The sequence below is a fragment of the Salvia hispanica genome, chromosome 4, assembly GCF_023119035.1.
Source record: "Salvia hispanica cultivar TCC Black 2014 chromosome 4, UniMelb_Shisp_WGS_1.0, whole genome shotgun sequence".
NCBI lineage: Eukaryota > Viridiplantae > Streptophyta > Magnoliopsida > Lamiales > Lamiaceae > Salvia > Salvia hispanica.
This window is the reverse complement of record NC_062968.1, coordinates 51728886-51745076: the sequence shown is the minus strand read 5'-3', so window position 1 is coordinate 51745076 and position 16191 is coordinate 51728886. Positions and strand designations below refer to the sequence as shown.

Here is a 16191-nt window from a genome sequence, read left to right as displayed (position 1 = left end):
TGGACACTCAATTAAAAGTGGGTCCCAACATCCACTACAATATTTATTTATTACACATTCAAACACTTTTTTCTTAAAATATGTGTCCGACTCAACCGGGACTCCTAAAGCGGGACGGAGGAAGTATTAACGTATTTGAAACAATGTAATCTTGTTTCCAAATCGTATTTGATTTTTCTATATCAGTTTCGATTTTGAGCATTGTAGCACAAATGGAAAAATAAAAAGTCAGTGATATTATGTAGTCCGAAAATTAAACAAAATTATGGGATAAACCAAAAATAATCAAGAAAATTATTAAATGATCCAAAAAGTTGGAGTACAATAATCCAAAAATTGTCAAAATAATTAATTAAATGATAACTATACCGAAAATTAATGCCTCAATTTTTTGTTGGGAAATTTTAGAGTGCACCCAAGTGGGTGACAATTATAAGTTTATAACCACTATGTTGCATTCTGCCAAAGCTCAACTAGGAAAGATACCAATTTTAAACATTGATGATACAGATAAATACTAACTATTCAACATATCAGTTATACAAAAAAAATAACAAAGAACATCTACTCATGTTCCCTCCCTCTCTATATTGTACAACAATCACAATCTCAATCACAAACCAACCGAATAAAACTGTGCAATTATGTGATTACAGCAGTCATGCCTTGAACATTGATGGGTCACGATCCCTTCCCACTTCGTTGCTTCTTCTCTTCGAGCATGGCGGCCTCATTCAACATGTCAGCTGCGTCCTTGTGCATGTCGAGCTTGGCAAGGGCCACGGCCTGCATGTAAAATGCCGTTGACCAATCTGGGTAGATGCATTGAGCTTGCATTGCATCCCGAAGTGCAGCATCTGGCTGGTCACACATGAGATAACAAAGACTTCTCCGAGCATGAACAGTTGGTGAAATCATCGTACCCACATCAATGAACTGCAAATATAAACACCCGGTATATGTGTGTGCCGAGGAAACTAAATAAGAAAAAGGCTCGTTTTTAATTGATAAGCTGCCGGATAAGAGGGACTAATCATGAACTTGACTAAAAATTACCTGAGAATAGCAATCAATAGCAGTTTTGAAATCTTTATCGCGGAATGCCAAGTCCCCTCTTTTCCTAGCGTCTAACATATCTCTCATTTGTTGAGTCCATTCTTGAAAAGACAACTATTTGGCATCCACACATGCACTTCAGAATACAGATCGATATCAAAATAAAATTCACGATAGCACTTTAGCTAGCGTAGTTTACCTCATTAGTTCCCTCGTCATCCTTGTAGTGCTGCATCACCAAAAACTGATGAATAGCTGTGAGATCCATTCGTGAACAGGCATCACCCATTGGAGAGAGTGGATGAGGCGGCGGAGATGGCGTTTCTTCATGCTTTGGAATTCCCAGCATCACATAAGATGGAACCTACAATGAATAATTTATCCAATAGTAACACATAATTAGACTAGCATGCCAACAAAACATAGTGAGTATAAGAGAGAATCAAGTGGCATTCGGAGAAAAGAATATGAAAGAACAAAATGAGAGAGGGATGATAAATATCCAACCACAGTTTATGGTATGCATCAAAAATACAGACAGCAGATAATAATTGTATATTTTACTATCGCAGGGATTAAACAGGTATAAATTTATTAGAACTTGCATCGTTCTTATTTTGCAAAGGGGCAAGTGTGGAAACGAGATCTGTTGTCTTTGGCCTCTCCCTTGGCTCATACTGCAAACACTGTGAAGCAAGATCAAAAACAGCAGTGGCCTCTTCAGTTGAAAAATTCCCCTCTAAATGGGAATCCATTAGTAGAAGAATATTCTTTCCCCGTATCATATCAAGTGCCTGAAATGTAGAAAATTATTATAAGATGATAGTCACCAAAAAAATTCAGTAACAGCACAATATCAATAGAAAAAATCAGAGCACCACGTGTGAACACAACCAGACAGTGACAAAATAACATGAAATACATGTGAAACCGGAATAAGCAGGTCAACAAAAAAGCCAATCAACATATATTCTCACTTGAGAAAATAATGCCGAACCCACTTATTCATTGAGGAATCGTTTTAGCTGGAATATATACCAAGTCTTGGAAAAGTGTTCGAAAGAATATTGGTGTAATAGTGAGAGAGAAAAATATATCGGAATGAATAAGTGATCAAATATTGGTTAAGATGAGTGAATTCATGTATTTCTATACATGTTTTCACTTGTACAAATCCATCCAAATTTCTTTGTTGGGGTTAGTGGAGGAGAATTTCAAATCATAGCAAAAATCATAAATAGCAAAATGCAAATACGTACATGACTTGGAGGAATATGCTTTCCACTAAGAAGATCCAGAAGGACGGTTCCAAAGCTGAAAACGACACTTTCCTGAGTGACCCTCCCTACAAGAGATTCCAGTCACATGCTAATACTCTTGAGAGAAAGAAACAATAGAGGAAAATGTAACATAACACAACCAAATCAGGAAAAGCAAAGGTGCTTAAATAAAGATCATCAATTTAGAACAATTTTTCCAACTCAATATTAGGACAATTCAATCCACGGTTTCTTCATTGACACGTATTATACTCCAGAAGATACCATCTCTACATGACAGTAAACCTAAGTCAGCACCAAGAGCTAACAACTGCTATGCATAGGTTTTGTACTGATTTTCCAATAAAACCTTATTTTCCTATGCTAATGTATAATGGTGCAAGTAAACTAAGCTCAGGCATATTGATCAAAATCTTGGAGAATTTTCTGATGCTCATCCTTGCAGCACTAAGTCACACCAACTTTTAAAAAGATAAAATCATGATCCGCAATGGAAAACATATAAAAATTGGTTTATAATATAAAGAACTTTAAAAACTCAGTCTAACTTACCATTTCTTAGATACTCCGGAGGTGTATATGCAAGATTTGTGCTATAACTTTTACCATCCCTGCTATTCTTCATCAACCCAAAACAGGAAAGACGCGGGTCTCCATTCTGCGAAAACTAACGTCATCAACAAATGTACACATTAAAAAAAACTAGGGCCCAACTGCATGCAAAATATGCATATAGCAAGACTGAAAAACACCCTAGCTTAGCTATAGTAATAGAACAAGAAAATGCATCAAAAGCTTAAAATAATTGACCTCGTCAAAGAGAACCCTGTAAGCATTTAAGTCATGGTACAGGGGGCGACCTTCCCTGGTGCAATAATCAAGCGCTTCAGCAATATATAGAGCAACTCTCAAACGCATGGTCCACTCAGGGGTTTGATTCTCCCCTGCAGAAGGTGGAGAAGAAAACTTAGGATAGAATTCAGGGATAAATAAAGGGCATCACAAATTCAATTTCACGGTTTCTATAGAAATGCTCAATGGCGGAGAAAGACAAGCCCATCCTTGTGCACCCCCTTTAGCAAGCAGAAAGCCAGAACCATGACGAAGGTATTTAATACGACTGATACAAAAGACAATAATATGATTTCTCATACTCCCATGTTGCAGGAATGAAGACATAGATATGATCCACAAACTCAGAATCGAAAGAACTATAACGATTAATGAGACAGAGGAACTATGATTGTTTAGCAGTACAAGAAGTTCCTAGAGTATTTATCTGGCAAATCAAATGGTTACCATCTGATCCAAAATGGTTATCTCTAATTAACAAAAAAAATCACAACAATCCTTAAGAAATTATTTAACACGTTTTATATTTGAACACGGCCAACATTGTTGATGGTTAAGAGAAACTTCGTGACAGACCTCAGGAAGTTTTTAAGTCTATTGAGCTCATTAAGGTTAGCCTAGCTACTCAACCTTATGCCCTCAGACAATAAGCAGATAACTTGCTACAGAATACAGACACTCCTCATTTTCCCTATGCCCATAATAAAATCATCCTCCTGGATGATCCAAATCTTATGCCACGTTTCTTACATCAGTAATTGTCGCAGTAAGGGGGCAACCATACTCTGAAACAAGAAACAAATATCCAAGGCCAAGCCTTCAGCCTCGCAATAAAAGAGTTTAAAAGACCAAGAGCACAGACAGCCTCACAATCTAGCCATTAGCCATAACATGCTTTAAACAGATTATAGCAGCAATCAATATACCAACAAAAAGAGGTGGTCTTCGGATTTGACAAAAATGTGTAATGCCAATCAAAGACAAACTAAGCACAGATTTAAGTTCACTTAAATTCAACAACAGAGCCTTACAGTGAAATAAATGCTTAGCGAGAGTCTCATTCGGCATAAATTCAGCAACAAGCAGCCTCTCATCCCCATCGCAACAATAACCTATCAGATTAGCCAGCCTCTTATGCCTCAGCTTCCCCACCTCCTTCGCTTCCTCCTACACATCAATCGAGACATATCAAACAGTTCATAAATTCAAAACCTAGTTTCCAGCTCATTAAATACCAATCAAATTAAATACTACGATACACACGGCAAACTGTTTAGGATCAGGCCACGCCATTTTCGTGAACTTCTTCACAGCGATCCAGCGCTGGTTCTGCAGGCGTCCTTCGTAGACGACATTGGGCGCTTTCTCGCCGCTCTCCGATACGATCTTGTCGGAGCTGAAGTTGCCGGTGGCGGACTTCAGCTCCGCCAGCGAGAACTCGGCGAATCCGCCGGCCGCAGCTCCGTTCACGGAGGAGGAGCGGCGGTGGCCGTGCTGCAGCTGCTGGTGATCCTTCTCCGCCGCGCGCGGAGGATAGCCCTTAGATACGCAGCAGCCCATGGGGACTCGGTTGAGTTGACTCACACGCGCAGCTGAAATTGTTGAATCAATCTGCAGCTCGGAAAATCAATCACGGAATCATATGGGTTGAGTTTTAGTTACAGAGGATGAAATTGTTGGGATTTGCACTATTTTGATTTGCAAATGCGAATTTTATAAGTATACTTTTTTGGCAATAAAAATTTAAAGAATTCGTTCGTGCGTGCTATGATATGTGGAGAAAAAAGGGATTCAAAAGTTTTAATCTTTGGAAGATAAATCTTTCTTCTACCTTTTTTTCCCTTCTTCTCAGCTTTCCTTTTCTATTTTGTTTTCAGTTTTTCATCATCACAATATTTGCAACGAATACATTGTTCTTGTTTCTGTTTTTGGTATAATATTTATCGATTAAATTTTGTATATATTGGGTAATAAATTACTATACGGAGTAGTATTTATGATTAAATTTTGTATATATTGGGCTGTGCGTGACTGAATAATATAATATTATTTTTATTTTGGATGCTACTAATAACATCTTTAACATTTATTTGTTCTTCACTTGATTTTTTGTAATTCAAATATATGAATATTACATTTTTGAAGAATACGCTGTCAAATGATTTAATTTTGCTAAAGTTCATAAATAAAGGAGAAAATACTAAAATGACGTCGTATTCGTCAAAAATACTAACTTTAGAAAAAATGAATCATTAGATGACGTCATTTTCGACAACATTCTTACTACTAGTATTTTTCTTAACGTACTTTACATTTATAGAGAAATAAGATATATTATAAACTTGACGTAAATAATTTTTCTCTAAAATGCAACTGTCGTATAAGTATTCATCAAAAATACTAACTTTAGAAAAATTGAATATTAGACGACGTCATTTTTGTCGGCATTCTTACTTATTTTTCTTAGTATACTCTATTTCTATCGAGAGATAAGATATTATAAACTTGACATAAATAACTTTAAACTTATAAAATAAGGTTTTACTTTAGAAATTAAATTAATAAGTATAAGGAGTATAAATTTAGGTATGAAATTGATCGTTTATGAAATCACAACAAAGTAAAAGTTTGCAACTAACATCATTTTTAAATAATTAATGTTTGAATATTAGTGGACATAGCTGAAAATATCTTCGTCAGTCAATGAGAATGAAGTTATGAAGATTTGAATTTGACAAGCAAAATGTATATAAATCGCTATTATCAAATTAGTAATTCATGGCAATATAAAATTTTAAATTATTCGATCTCCCACCCTATTTGTTAATTTGAAGCGGCAATTTAATAGTAATAAAATCGGTATTATCAAAAATAAAATAAATGCACACCTAACTCTTGTGTTTTTTAAATTGTCCATTTCCTTTAAAAGATGGACAGAGAAAAATTATCAATATGGCTATATTTCCGAATTTTTTTTATAAAAGTATATTTCTATTATGATTTAGATTAGAGGTGGCGAAACGGGTTATTCGCGGGTACCCGCACCCAACAAGTCGGGTATCTGTATCCGATTTTAGCCAAATTTGTTGTCCTAATACCCGCCCCGCGACATACCGGGATTACCCGATACCCGTGTCGGGTATCCCGTACCCGACATTGCGGGTACCCGTACCCGACCCGAAATCCTAATAAAAAATTTGAAAACCATAATAACTGTCAATGCTTCCTAATTTACTTTATTAATATCGAGTTTTTAGTTGTAAGTTTGTTTATATATAAAAATGTTTTAAAAGAACTCTTAGATTATATAAAGTATTCCCACTATTTCGTCTTAATAGTGACATTTCATTTTCTTCACTCATTTTGGAAATATTATTTATTTTCAATTTTTCAAATGAGTGCGTATATAGCTATTATTATTTAACTATTTACTTCTTTTTCTCTACTTTAATTTGAAACACCTCTATTAATATGGAACAAATGGAATATTAAAAGATAGAATATGGCTAATACTCATAATAACGGGTATTATCGGGACTAACGGATATACCTGCGCGGGTAGTGGGTATACCCGCTACCCGCAAAATTCTAAAACACTCTACCCAATCCCGCCCCGTTTCCCGTTATCATTGGGTAGTGGAGACCCAATACCCGGCGGGTAACGGGTCGAAATGGGAATTACCCATTTCCCGCTACCCATTTTGCCACCCCTAATTTAGATTATGTACTGATGTACATATGTTTTTGTATACTCCATTTGTCCCACAAAAATATGCACTCTTTCTTTTTTAGTTCGTCCACAAGAATATACATTAACAATACTTTAATTATTTTTTTCTCTCAACCTCTCTCCTACTTAATCAATTTTGCATTAAAACTCGTGCCGAACTCAAAGTGCATATTCTTTGAGGACGGAGAGAATATTAAATTATTTTTTTAATAACTTAAGTACCTCTTGAAGTGTCCACTTAAATTTGCCTACTTCTTTGATAATCCCTTTGACCCTCTGTCCATAATAGGAGGCTCATTTTATTATTTCGATCATTCCCACCATAAGAATCGCATTTTACTTTTCTCATAAATAATAAGTAGTTCTCATATTCCAGTAACTCACTTCACTCACATTTTATTATAAAATTAATATAAAAAAGTATTCATACTCCACTATTTTTTCTAACTCATTAATCTTTATATTTCTTCAAATCCGTGCTCACACCAAATATAACTCCTATTGTGAGATGAAGGGAGTAAAAATTTTCTGGCACTGCCCTGAATCAAGGGCTTAATATTTATTCTCTACTACTACTAATTTAAGAGCAAATGACAAAAAATAATTATCAATTATGTCATAATTTTACTATTTTTCTCAATTGTCTCACGACAAAAAAAATTCATCAATGCTATGTTTCTAAATTTATCAACATAATGCATATATGTAAAAATTAAAGACATAATTCATTAAAATATATTAAGTGGCATCGTTTAAAATAGTTGAATGTTTTGATAGGAGATGGTGAATGCGAAAAGAGGCGCGGGGAATTTAACTATATGAATTTTTTGTCATTTGCCCATAATAATTATTCTCAAAATGGTCAAAGTCTAAGAAACACTCTCATGTGAGAATTTTACTAAAATAAAGCCAACAGAACTTCCAAAGAAAATGCTACTACTACTTATCTAATTATGTCTATTGCTCTCTATATTCGTCATAACTTGTCAATAGTTTCCTTTTCGATCCATCTGAAATATCTGTCGCAATTAATTTTTACTATTTTTGGTAATGAAACATATATTCTACCAATCCATTCTCATTCATATTTTATTATAAAATCAATTTAAAATAAAGGATCCATATTTTACTAATTTTTTTAATCCATTTTTTTTTATATTTCTTAAAACATGTGTTGGTCATTTATGACCCTTATTGGAAGACGGGAAGGGCATAGTACAACCAAATAAGGAAATAGAGTCGGTCAACAAGCAAGTATTATTGTGATTGTTCTCTTCTAGAAATAAATGCTGGCCAAATCATTTTCCACAAGACGAAATTTTGTCTACAATTCAATGAGAATGGGGTAGATGAGAAATTGAGAATGGATCGAAGTCGAACATGGAGTATATTGATTAGGATCACTGTCTTTCAATTCAAGTACATTTATTTGCATTATTTCTTTTGGTATGATAATTAAAAATAGATGTTAATTAAGTAGAAAAAGGATGATCTGGGAAAAAGAATAAGCTAAGAGAGATAAAAAGAATATAAATAAAAATAAATATTTATACTGCCAAAATGAAATGGTACAAACAATTTGGGATGATAAAAAAAATTGTTGTGAGCTTAGTAGGAAGAAGAAATAGTAGATTATAAATATAGTACTACCCTAAACCCTAAATGACTATTGCGCAATTCTTTTTCTTGAATTCCATTCTCTCTTGCCGAAAGTATAATTATATAACCGATTTTGTTTAATTATTTTATGGATTAAAAACCAATCAAAATTTTCCTTTATCGACCATGTTAAGCTCCAAGATTCTAGTCTATATTTCCCCTGGTCTGCATTATCACAATCTAAGCGTTACAACACAAGCATAGGCAGCCGGCCCTAGGACAAGCAACCAATAAAATCAATACGGATTACGGAGTACTAGAATGGATGTTGTTTTAATACTAAGAGCATCCACAACACTAAGGTCTCTTCAATATTTGTTCTTTGACTATTCATAGGTCCACACATTTTTCAACAATCTCTCCCCCGCCTTTTCCATTAACTATTCATTAGTCTCACTATTTTTTTCATTTTTTTTCAACCATTTAATTTTAATTAAACATTAGACACCTTCCGTTCTAATTAAATATGAAAATTTGTTTTTCGACATGATATTTTTTTATAGTGTTATTTTGTGAGTTGAGTGGAGAGATTAAAGTAAGAAAGAGAAAAATAGAGATGATGTTGTTTAATTCCATTTTAATAGATGTGTTATTTTAAATGAGACAATATAAAAATGAAAGCGTTGAGCGTTTCATTCTAATGGGACATAGGGGTATTAAAATCCTAAAAATGGCATTTCATTGAAAAAACCAAAAATTACATAATTGAAATCCTAAAATAATAATTTATTATAAGTAAATTACAAACATTAAAATCAAATCAGTAGAACAAGCCATCAATAGAATTTTAATGGCAGCTACCACCGTTACCTGAGAATCTCAGTCAAGTGTTAGAAATGACAATCTTACTTACAACACAAGTTGCATTAAAGTGATGCTCGGTTCACTACACAAGATAATACATAGTAGAATACAAATGAAATAAGTCAAAACAGATTAAATTAGTTATCCTGAAGAAGGTGATAATTGAAATGAATAATCATAGGATACAATATAATCTTGACATTATAAAGCTAAAAGACAATCAAACAAGAAATTAAATTAGACATGATATTTAGTCCGTAAACATGACAACCAATAAGCAGATTAAGCATTTGTATTTGTTTGAAACATGGAAATTAATTTATAAATGCAATATGAGATTATGTAACAAAAACCAGTCATGTTAATCATAATGATTGGACTTTCTCCATACGGAATCTTTAGAGTGAAAGAAAGATTGGAGTGAAATGCATAGATGTCTTGTAGCAACACTCCTCCGTTTCATTGGAGAGGTGATAATCCTTAGAGCTGTTGCAGTAGTAGAAAATCTCCCTGTAATCACACAAAATGTGGCAGAGAATGTTGTTTCGTTGGATCATTCCTGAATCTAGCAACCGCGCCAAGAGCATAAGCAATGCTCATTCCTGAATCTAGCAACCGCGCCAAGAGCATAAGCAATGCCGGGTCTAGTACGCGTAGTGAAGCTACTTGCATCAGCACTTCTTCAGCCTGCAGAATTTCCATCAACACTCATGGGAGTAGTGGTCAGGTTGAATTGTTGTAGAAGAGACTCAGCAGCCTTAATTTGGGAGACAAACACACAGCCATACCAAATCCTCCATCATGCTCTGCTTGAACCCATGTAATCATACAGTAAACCATACATGTAATCAAAAAGAGGTGACTTTCTCCATACTGAAACTTTTGAGTGAAAGAATGGTTGGAGTGAGAGGCACAAAGGTCATATAGTAGCACTCATCCGGTTCACCAAAGAAAGAAATTTGGTGATAATCCTTAGTGGTGTTGGAGTAGTAGAAAATCTTGCTGTGATCACACGCCATCAAGATATCACCATTTCCAAAAGCTTTCAGAGGGTGAATATATGTGAATTTAACTCCACCAAAAAGAAGAGAATTCAAGGGGATCACAAACTCCTTGGTCCAAGTTTTATCAGCCTCATAATCCTTCACCAACCACATAACCATCTCATCAACACACGATCGCTCAACAAAACACAAACAATCCCTCAAAGTAAGCAGCCGCGAATGAAAATTAATCCCTAGAATAGGAGGGCCAGGAAATGTGCTAAAACACTCTTTTCCAAATCAAAACAGGAAATCAATTGACTGCAATACGTTACCCAATGGAGAATGCCATTTACCGATTCAGCAAATGACTTATGACCGTGCCAAGTCGGGACAGGTTCAGCAACGTGCCTCCACGAACCACCTGTTCCGAGAGTGTATACATGATATCCAGAATAGCCATCGAGAATCACAAACTTGAATTGCCCGCTGATTCTGCTCTTCCCGAATCCGTGAGAACATCCTTCTGGAGCCGGATACAGGCGAATTGATTCGCGAGTGATCGGATTACACACGTAGAAGGCTTGGCGATGTTTCTCGTATTTTTCGAGAATGAGCAACCCGTTAGCGGAAACCTGAATTCGCGATCCTCTGCGGAAATCGAAGTAGGTGAGTGGATTGTGGCTGTCGAGATCGAGATCGTCTTCCAATTCGAGAATTTTGCAGCGGTATTTGGGGCTCAGTGGCAGCATCACAGCTAGGGCGGAGGATAATTTAGAAGAATAGGAATTGATAAAGTAATCATCCTCCAGCAGAGTCAGCAACCGTTTGCAGACACATTTGCTGATTGCAAGGGTAGGAATTGGGAGCTTTGAGAAGATGATGGCGATGATCTCTGATGGAAGATTTGTCAATAGGTAGGGCTTCATTTTTGGAATGGTGGAGGCGAAAAGAGACTGGCGCGGGGGAGTTGGAGTTTTATATCTACTCTAATCAGTGTGACCTAACATTTGGGCACGAATTAGAGCCCTGCCCGCGGTTTATGGGCAACGCGCGCGATCCTGCAATTGTGTTTTTAAAATTTTAATTTTGATTTTTATACTCAAAATGTATTGAGTAGGGATGTCAGTGCAGCCCGCAGCCCGTGGGCTGACACGAATAGCCCTCTAAATTTATAGGGTTAGGGTTGAAAATTTATAACCCGATAAAATTACAGCTCGATTAGCCCGCACCCAATTAACCCGCAACTCGTTCGGGCCAGACCTGAAAATCGGATAAAATTTCTATTGTTCTATTTATTTGACTCATAATTCATCACTTCATTGATTTATTTTATAATATAAATAACTACAAAAATAACTTTCAATTTTATATTAAATATACAAATTATATATTAAAATTTTATCAATATAATAATAGATAAATAAATTAGAAACTTCAAATTCACTAAAAAAATATACTCCCTCCGTTTCATTGTAGTTGAGTCATTTTATGAAGTTTCTTCATAGTTGAGTCATTTCCGTAGATATGGGGGGTATAATTTTTTTTCTCTCTCTTACTTTACTCTATCTTACTTTATTATCTCTACTTTATTCATTTTATACTTTATTCTCTCTACATTTTCCTCTCTCTTACTTTTTTATTTATTTATTTAACACACCAAATATTCATTTCTAAAACTCTGTGCCGAAAAGTTTCGCCTCAACTATGGCGAAACAGAGGGAGTATATAAATTTCTAAAACATGCTTTAAATTTTCTCGAAATATGTTTATACTTCATTTTGCACAAATCTCAAATATTAATATTTGTTCATGTTTATGTTTGAGTTTAAGCATATATCTCAAATTATCAAATTTATCATAATTAAATGTTTTACATTTTATTAATATAACTAATTTTCATCATTATTTATTGGATTGATCGCATGCTAATTTTATCGGTAGCAACCCGATTAACCCGTTGGGCTAGCCCGGAACCCGAGTTTTTAGGGGTTATGGGTGAACTTTTATAACCCGAAAAAAATCACAACCCGATTGACCCGCACCCAATTAACCCGAAATCCGATAGGGTTAGCTTGAAACCCCGCTGGGTTGGCCCGATTGACATCCCTAGTACTGAGTACTGCTCTCCTCATTCTATAGTGATGGAGGTGTTTCTTTTTATTAGGTTAAGTGAGTTAGTAAAGAAGAATAAAGTAGGAAATGAAAAAGGTTGAGAGATAAAGAGAGAATAAAGTAAGAAAGACTTAAAGTAAGTGAGATAAAATGTCTTACTTTTACTAAAAGGGAAATGTTTTTATTAATATGGAACGTATTAAAATATCAAAATAATTCCACTGCTATGGAACAGAGGGAGTAGTTTTTAATCGAGGGTGCGGTAAATATTTGAATTCTTCGACATTTACAACTCAATTGAAAGGGTACGAACGAGTGGAGGTAGCGAAGTAGATATCTTAGAACATGCAATGTCTATATATAAGTTAAAGAAAAAACGGACAGCTTTCAAGTATATGAAGGATTGCATCGACAGTTCGCTACTTTGCAAAATTAGGGAAAATGCGAACCTTCATATCCAAAGAGCACCAAACACATCTCCGATGATCAATTCAGCTCCAACTGGGAGAGATGACCCCGTTATGACAAGGACCCATATAGGCGAGGAGGAACCATCCGATATGGAGCAAAACACGTCGAACGCACGGTGTGTAAGGTGACGAAAATCCTTACTAAGTTAAACGACGGTAGAGTTAACCACTTGAGTGAGCCAATATTCGACGACACCAAAATGTCTTGTTTCAATTATTTATTAGACCAATCTTAAATGAATGAAATATATAAAAGACAAACTACTAGCATCTTCTTGAGAGTTTAGCGAAGTAGTTAGGTTTAAATTAATTATTAGTGTAATTGCAGGTTTTAAATTATGTATTTTATTTTAGTTTATTTAGATTCTTAAGTACATAATTTTTTTATTTAAATGAGTTTTATATTTTAACTGTATAATTTCAATTTATATGACATAGAAAATAATTTTAAAAATTAAATTATAATAGGACAAACTCCACTAACTCATTCTACTCAAATTTTATTTAAAATTATTTTACGACTCATTTTCTACAAATTTTTTAACACGCAATTTCTGCTCGTTGTCTCTCATATACAATAGAACACCATACATGTGTAATGTAATCAAAATGAGATGACTTTCTCCCGTTTGAAACTTGTGAGTGAAACAGGGGCTGGAGTGAGTGGCATAGAGGTCATATAGTAGCACTCCTCCGGTTCACCAAAGAAAGAAATTTGACGAAAATCCATAGTGGTGTTGGAGTAGTAGAAAATTTTGTTGTAATCACACAACATCAAGATGTCAGCATTTCCAAAAGCATTCAGAATTCAGAGGCTGCATATATTTGAATTTAACTAAGCCAAAAACAACAGAATCCAAGGAGATGACAAACTCCTTGGTCCAAGTTTTGTCAATCTCATAATCCTTCACCAACCAAATAACCATTTCATGAGCAGAGGATCGCTCGCAAAAACACAAGCGATCCTTCAAAGTAAACAGCCGCACATGAAAATTATTCCCTTGAATAGGAGGGCCGGGAAAGATGCTAAAACACTCTGTTTCCAAATCTAAACAAGAAATCAATCGACTGTTATAGACCCAATGGAGATTGCCATTAACCGATTCAGCAAAGGTAACGTAACTGTGCTGAATCGGGATAGGTTGAGCAACGCGTATCCATGAAGCTCCTGTTCCGAGGGTGTATACATGATATCCAGTTCAGCCAACTGTCACAAGCTTATATTGCCCGCTGATTCTGCTCTTCCCGAATCCGTAAGAAATTCCTAGTGGAACCGGTTGAAGCCGAATTGATTCGCGAGTGATAGGATTGCACACGGAAAAGGTGTCGAGGAGTTTCTCGCAATTTCCGAGAATGAGCAAACCGTTGGCGGAAGCCTCTATTCGCGATTTGTAGAGGAAATTGATGTAGGTTAGTGGATTGTGGCGATCGAGATCGTCTTCCAATTCGAAAATTTTGCAGCGGTATGAGGGGTTCAATGGCAGCATGACAGCTAGGGCTGGGGATAATTTAGAAAAATAGGAATTGATGAAATAATCATCCTTCAGCAGGTTCAGCGACCGTTTGCATACACACTTGCTTATTGCAAGGGTTGGAATGGGGAGCTTAGAGAAGATGATGGCGATGATCTCTGATGGCAGATTTGTCAATAGGCACGGCATCATTTTTTGATGGAAGAGGAATTAGGTTTTTATTTATATATCTATCCTAGACCTAGTTCAGTTACATTTAGGATTGTCAATCAGGATATCTACAAATTCACTGCTCAATTTATTACTGTTATTTTGTTTTAATTTTAATAGTAGTTATTTTAATCGAGAGTTCTTGAGATATTTAATTATGTGATATCTATTACTTGATCAGAGGAGATCGAACAAGGGGAGATAGCGATGTAGATATCTAAGAAGATACAATGTCTTCATACAACTGGAAAAAAAAAACTATCTAATCCAGTAAGCAAAAACTACGTAGTTTTAGGTTCATGGATAATATCATATAGAGCATCTCGAAAAAGCATATCATAGTATCATTCTAAAAAATAACAAATTGTAAAAGGAAAAGGTATCTTTCTCCTGGTGAGAATGATTTCCATTAAACAAATTTGGTAGTTATAAAATTTTAGTCAAAAAGGTAAAAATTCCAACTTTAAAATGAGAAAATGTATAATAACTTCTTCAATACCCTTTTTCTTGGAGATTGATTGTTTTTTATAAAAACAAGGCAAATACTATGATAAGTACTAGGGGTGACAAAATGGATAGCGGGTAATGGATAATTCTCATCTCGACCCGATACCTGACGATAACGGGAAATGGGGCGGGATCGAGTAGTGTGTTTTAGAGTTTTGCGGGTAGCGGGTATACCCACTACCCTTACGGGTACGTTATTATTAGTATCAGAGCCACATATCATTTTTAATACTCCATCCATTCCATATTAATAGAGGCGTTTCAAATAGTTAAATTAGAGAAAAAAATAAATAGTTAAATAATAATAGTCATATACACATTCATTTTGAAAAATTAAAAATAAATAGTTAGAATGGAGAAAAAATAAAGTAAGAGAGATAATAATGTAGAGAAGAGTATTTATATTATTATTTTTCCAAAATGAGTGAAGAAAATGAAATGTTTCTAAGAGTTCTTTTGAAACATTTTTATATTCCGATGAACATACAATTGAAAACTCATCGGAACTAGCTATAGAGTCCCCTCACTTTTATTCTTAATCTATTCAAAGTTTACCATCAATATTAATTAAGTAAATTAGGGAACATAGACGATTATAATGGTTTTCAATTTTTTTATTCGAATTTCGGGTCGGGTACGAGTACCCGCAATGCCGGGTACGGGATACTCGACACGGGTATCGGGTAATCCCGGTAGATCACGGGGCGGGTATTGGGACAACCAACTTAGCTAAAATCGGGTACGGATACCTGACTTGTCGGGTGCGGGTACCCGCGGGTAACCCGTTTCGCCACCCCTAATAAGTACTAATAAGATTTTACCTCTTCCATGGGAGATGCTCTTATAAGTAAATAAAATATTACTCCTTCGTACCAACTAAGTTGAGTCGGATTCTTTTTTGGATATTCCAAATTTTGACAAAAAACAAAATATTCAATCACTATTTACTCTATTCCATCACACACTTTACCCCTCTTTATTTAGCCTACTTTATTTCTCTCTCCATTTTTCAACATAATTTATTAATGAGTAAAGGCCAAAACTGGTCATGAA

At 35.1% G+C, this 16191-nt stretch overlaps 3 protein-coding genes across 4 annotated transcripts; all 3 read right to left on the bottom strand.

Moving 5' to 3' along the window:
• Window positions 1–469: 469 nt before the first annotated feature.
• LOC125223002 (serine/threonine-protein kinase BSK1-like) lies at window positions 470–5059 on the bottom strand. Of its 2 annotated transcripts, XM_048125943.1 has the most exons (10): window positions 5020–5059; window positions 4452–4799; window positions 4220–4355; window positions 3147–3280; window positions 2889–2994; window positions 2316–2401; window positions 1662–1850; window positions 1256–1420; window positions 1057–1170; window positions 470–936 (listed from the first exon to the last, which is right to left on the bottom strand). In XM_048125943.1, exons 2-10 carry the CDS (start codon window positions 4746–4748, stop codon window positions 682–684), a joined length of 1482 nt encoding a protein of 493 aa, XP_047981900.1. In that variant the 5' UTR covers window positions 4749–4799; window positions 5020–5059; the 3' UTR covers window positions 470–681. The 2 variants fall into 2 exon arrangements, 1 of the variants encoding a protein (XP_047981900.1); XR_007176646.1 differs by lacking the exon at window positions 5020–5059 and having other exon boundaries at window positions 801–936; window positions 1057–1192; window positions 4452–4979.
• Window positions 5060–9478: 4419 nt separating this feature from the next.
• LOC125223976 (putative F-box protein At1g46984) lies at window positions 9479–11351 on the bottom strand. The gene is made up of 2 exons (XM_048127301.1): window positions 10700–11351; window positions 9479–10523 (listed from the first exon to the last, which is right to left on the bottom strand). Exons 1-2 carry the CDS (start codon window positions 11291–11293, stop codon window positions 10230–10232), a joined length of 888 nt encoding a protein of 295 aa, XP_047983258.1. The 5' UTR covers window positions 11294–11351; the 3' UTR covers window positions 9479–10229.
• Window positions 11352–14148: 2797 nt separating this feature from the next.
• Window positions 14149–14610, bottom strand: LOC125221367. The gene has a single exon (XM_048123487.1). The coding sequence runs from the start codon at window positions 14608–14610 to the stop codon at window positions 14149–14151; it is 462 nt and encodes a 153-aa protein (XP_047979444.1).
• Window positions 14611–16191: the final 1581 nt, after the last annotated feature.

Coding starts and splice junctions, on each gene's coding strand:
- LOC125221367 (XM_048123487.1), bottom strand. CDS start 14,610: ATGCCGTGCCTATTGACAAATCTGCCATCAGAGATCATCGCCATCATC.
- LOC125223976 (XM_048127301.1), bottom strand. CDS start 11,293: ATGAAGCCCTACCTATTGACAAATCTTCCATCAGAGATCATCGCCATC. Junction 10,524..10,699: donor TAAATGGCATTCTCCATTGG/GTAACGTATTGC, acceptor TGGTTGGTGAAG/GATTATGAGGCTGATAAAAC.
- LOC125223002 (XM_048125943.1), bottom strand. CDS start 4,748: ATGGGCTGCTGCGTATCTAAGGGCTATCCTCCGCGCGCGGCGGAGAAG. Junction 1,851..2,315: donor AGCATATTCCTCCAAGTCAT/GTACGTATTTGC, acceptor TCTACATTTCAG/GCACTTGATATGATACGGGG. Junction 937..1,056: donor CTATTGATTGCTATTCTCAG/GTAATTTTTAGT, acceptor TTATATTTGCAG/TTCATTGATGTGGGTACGAT.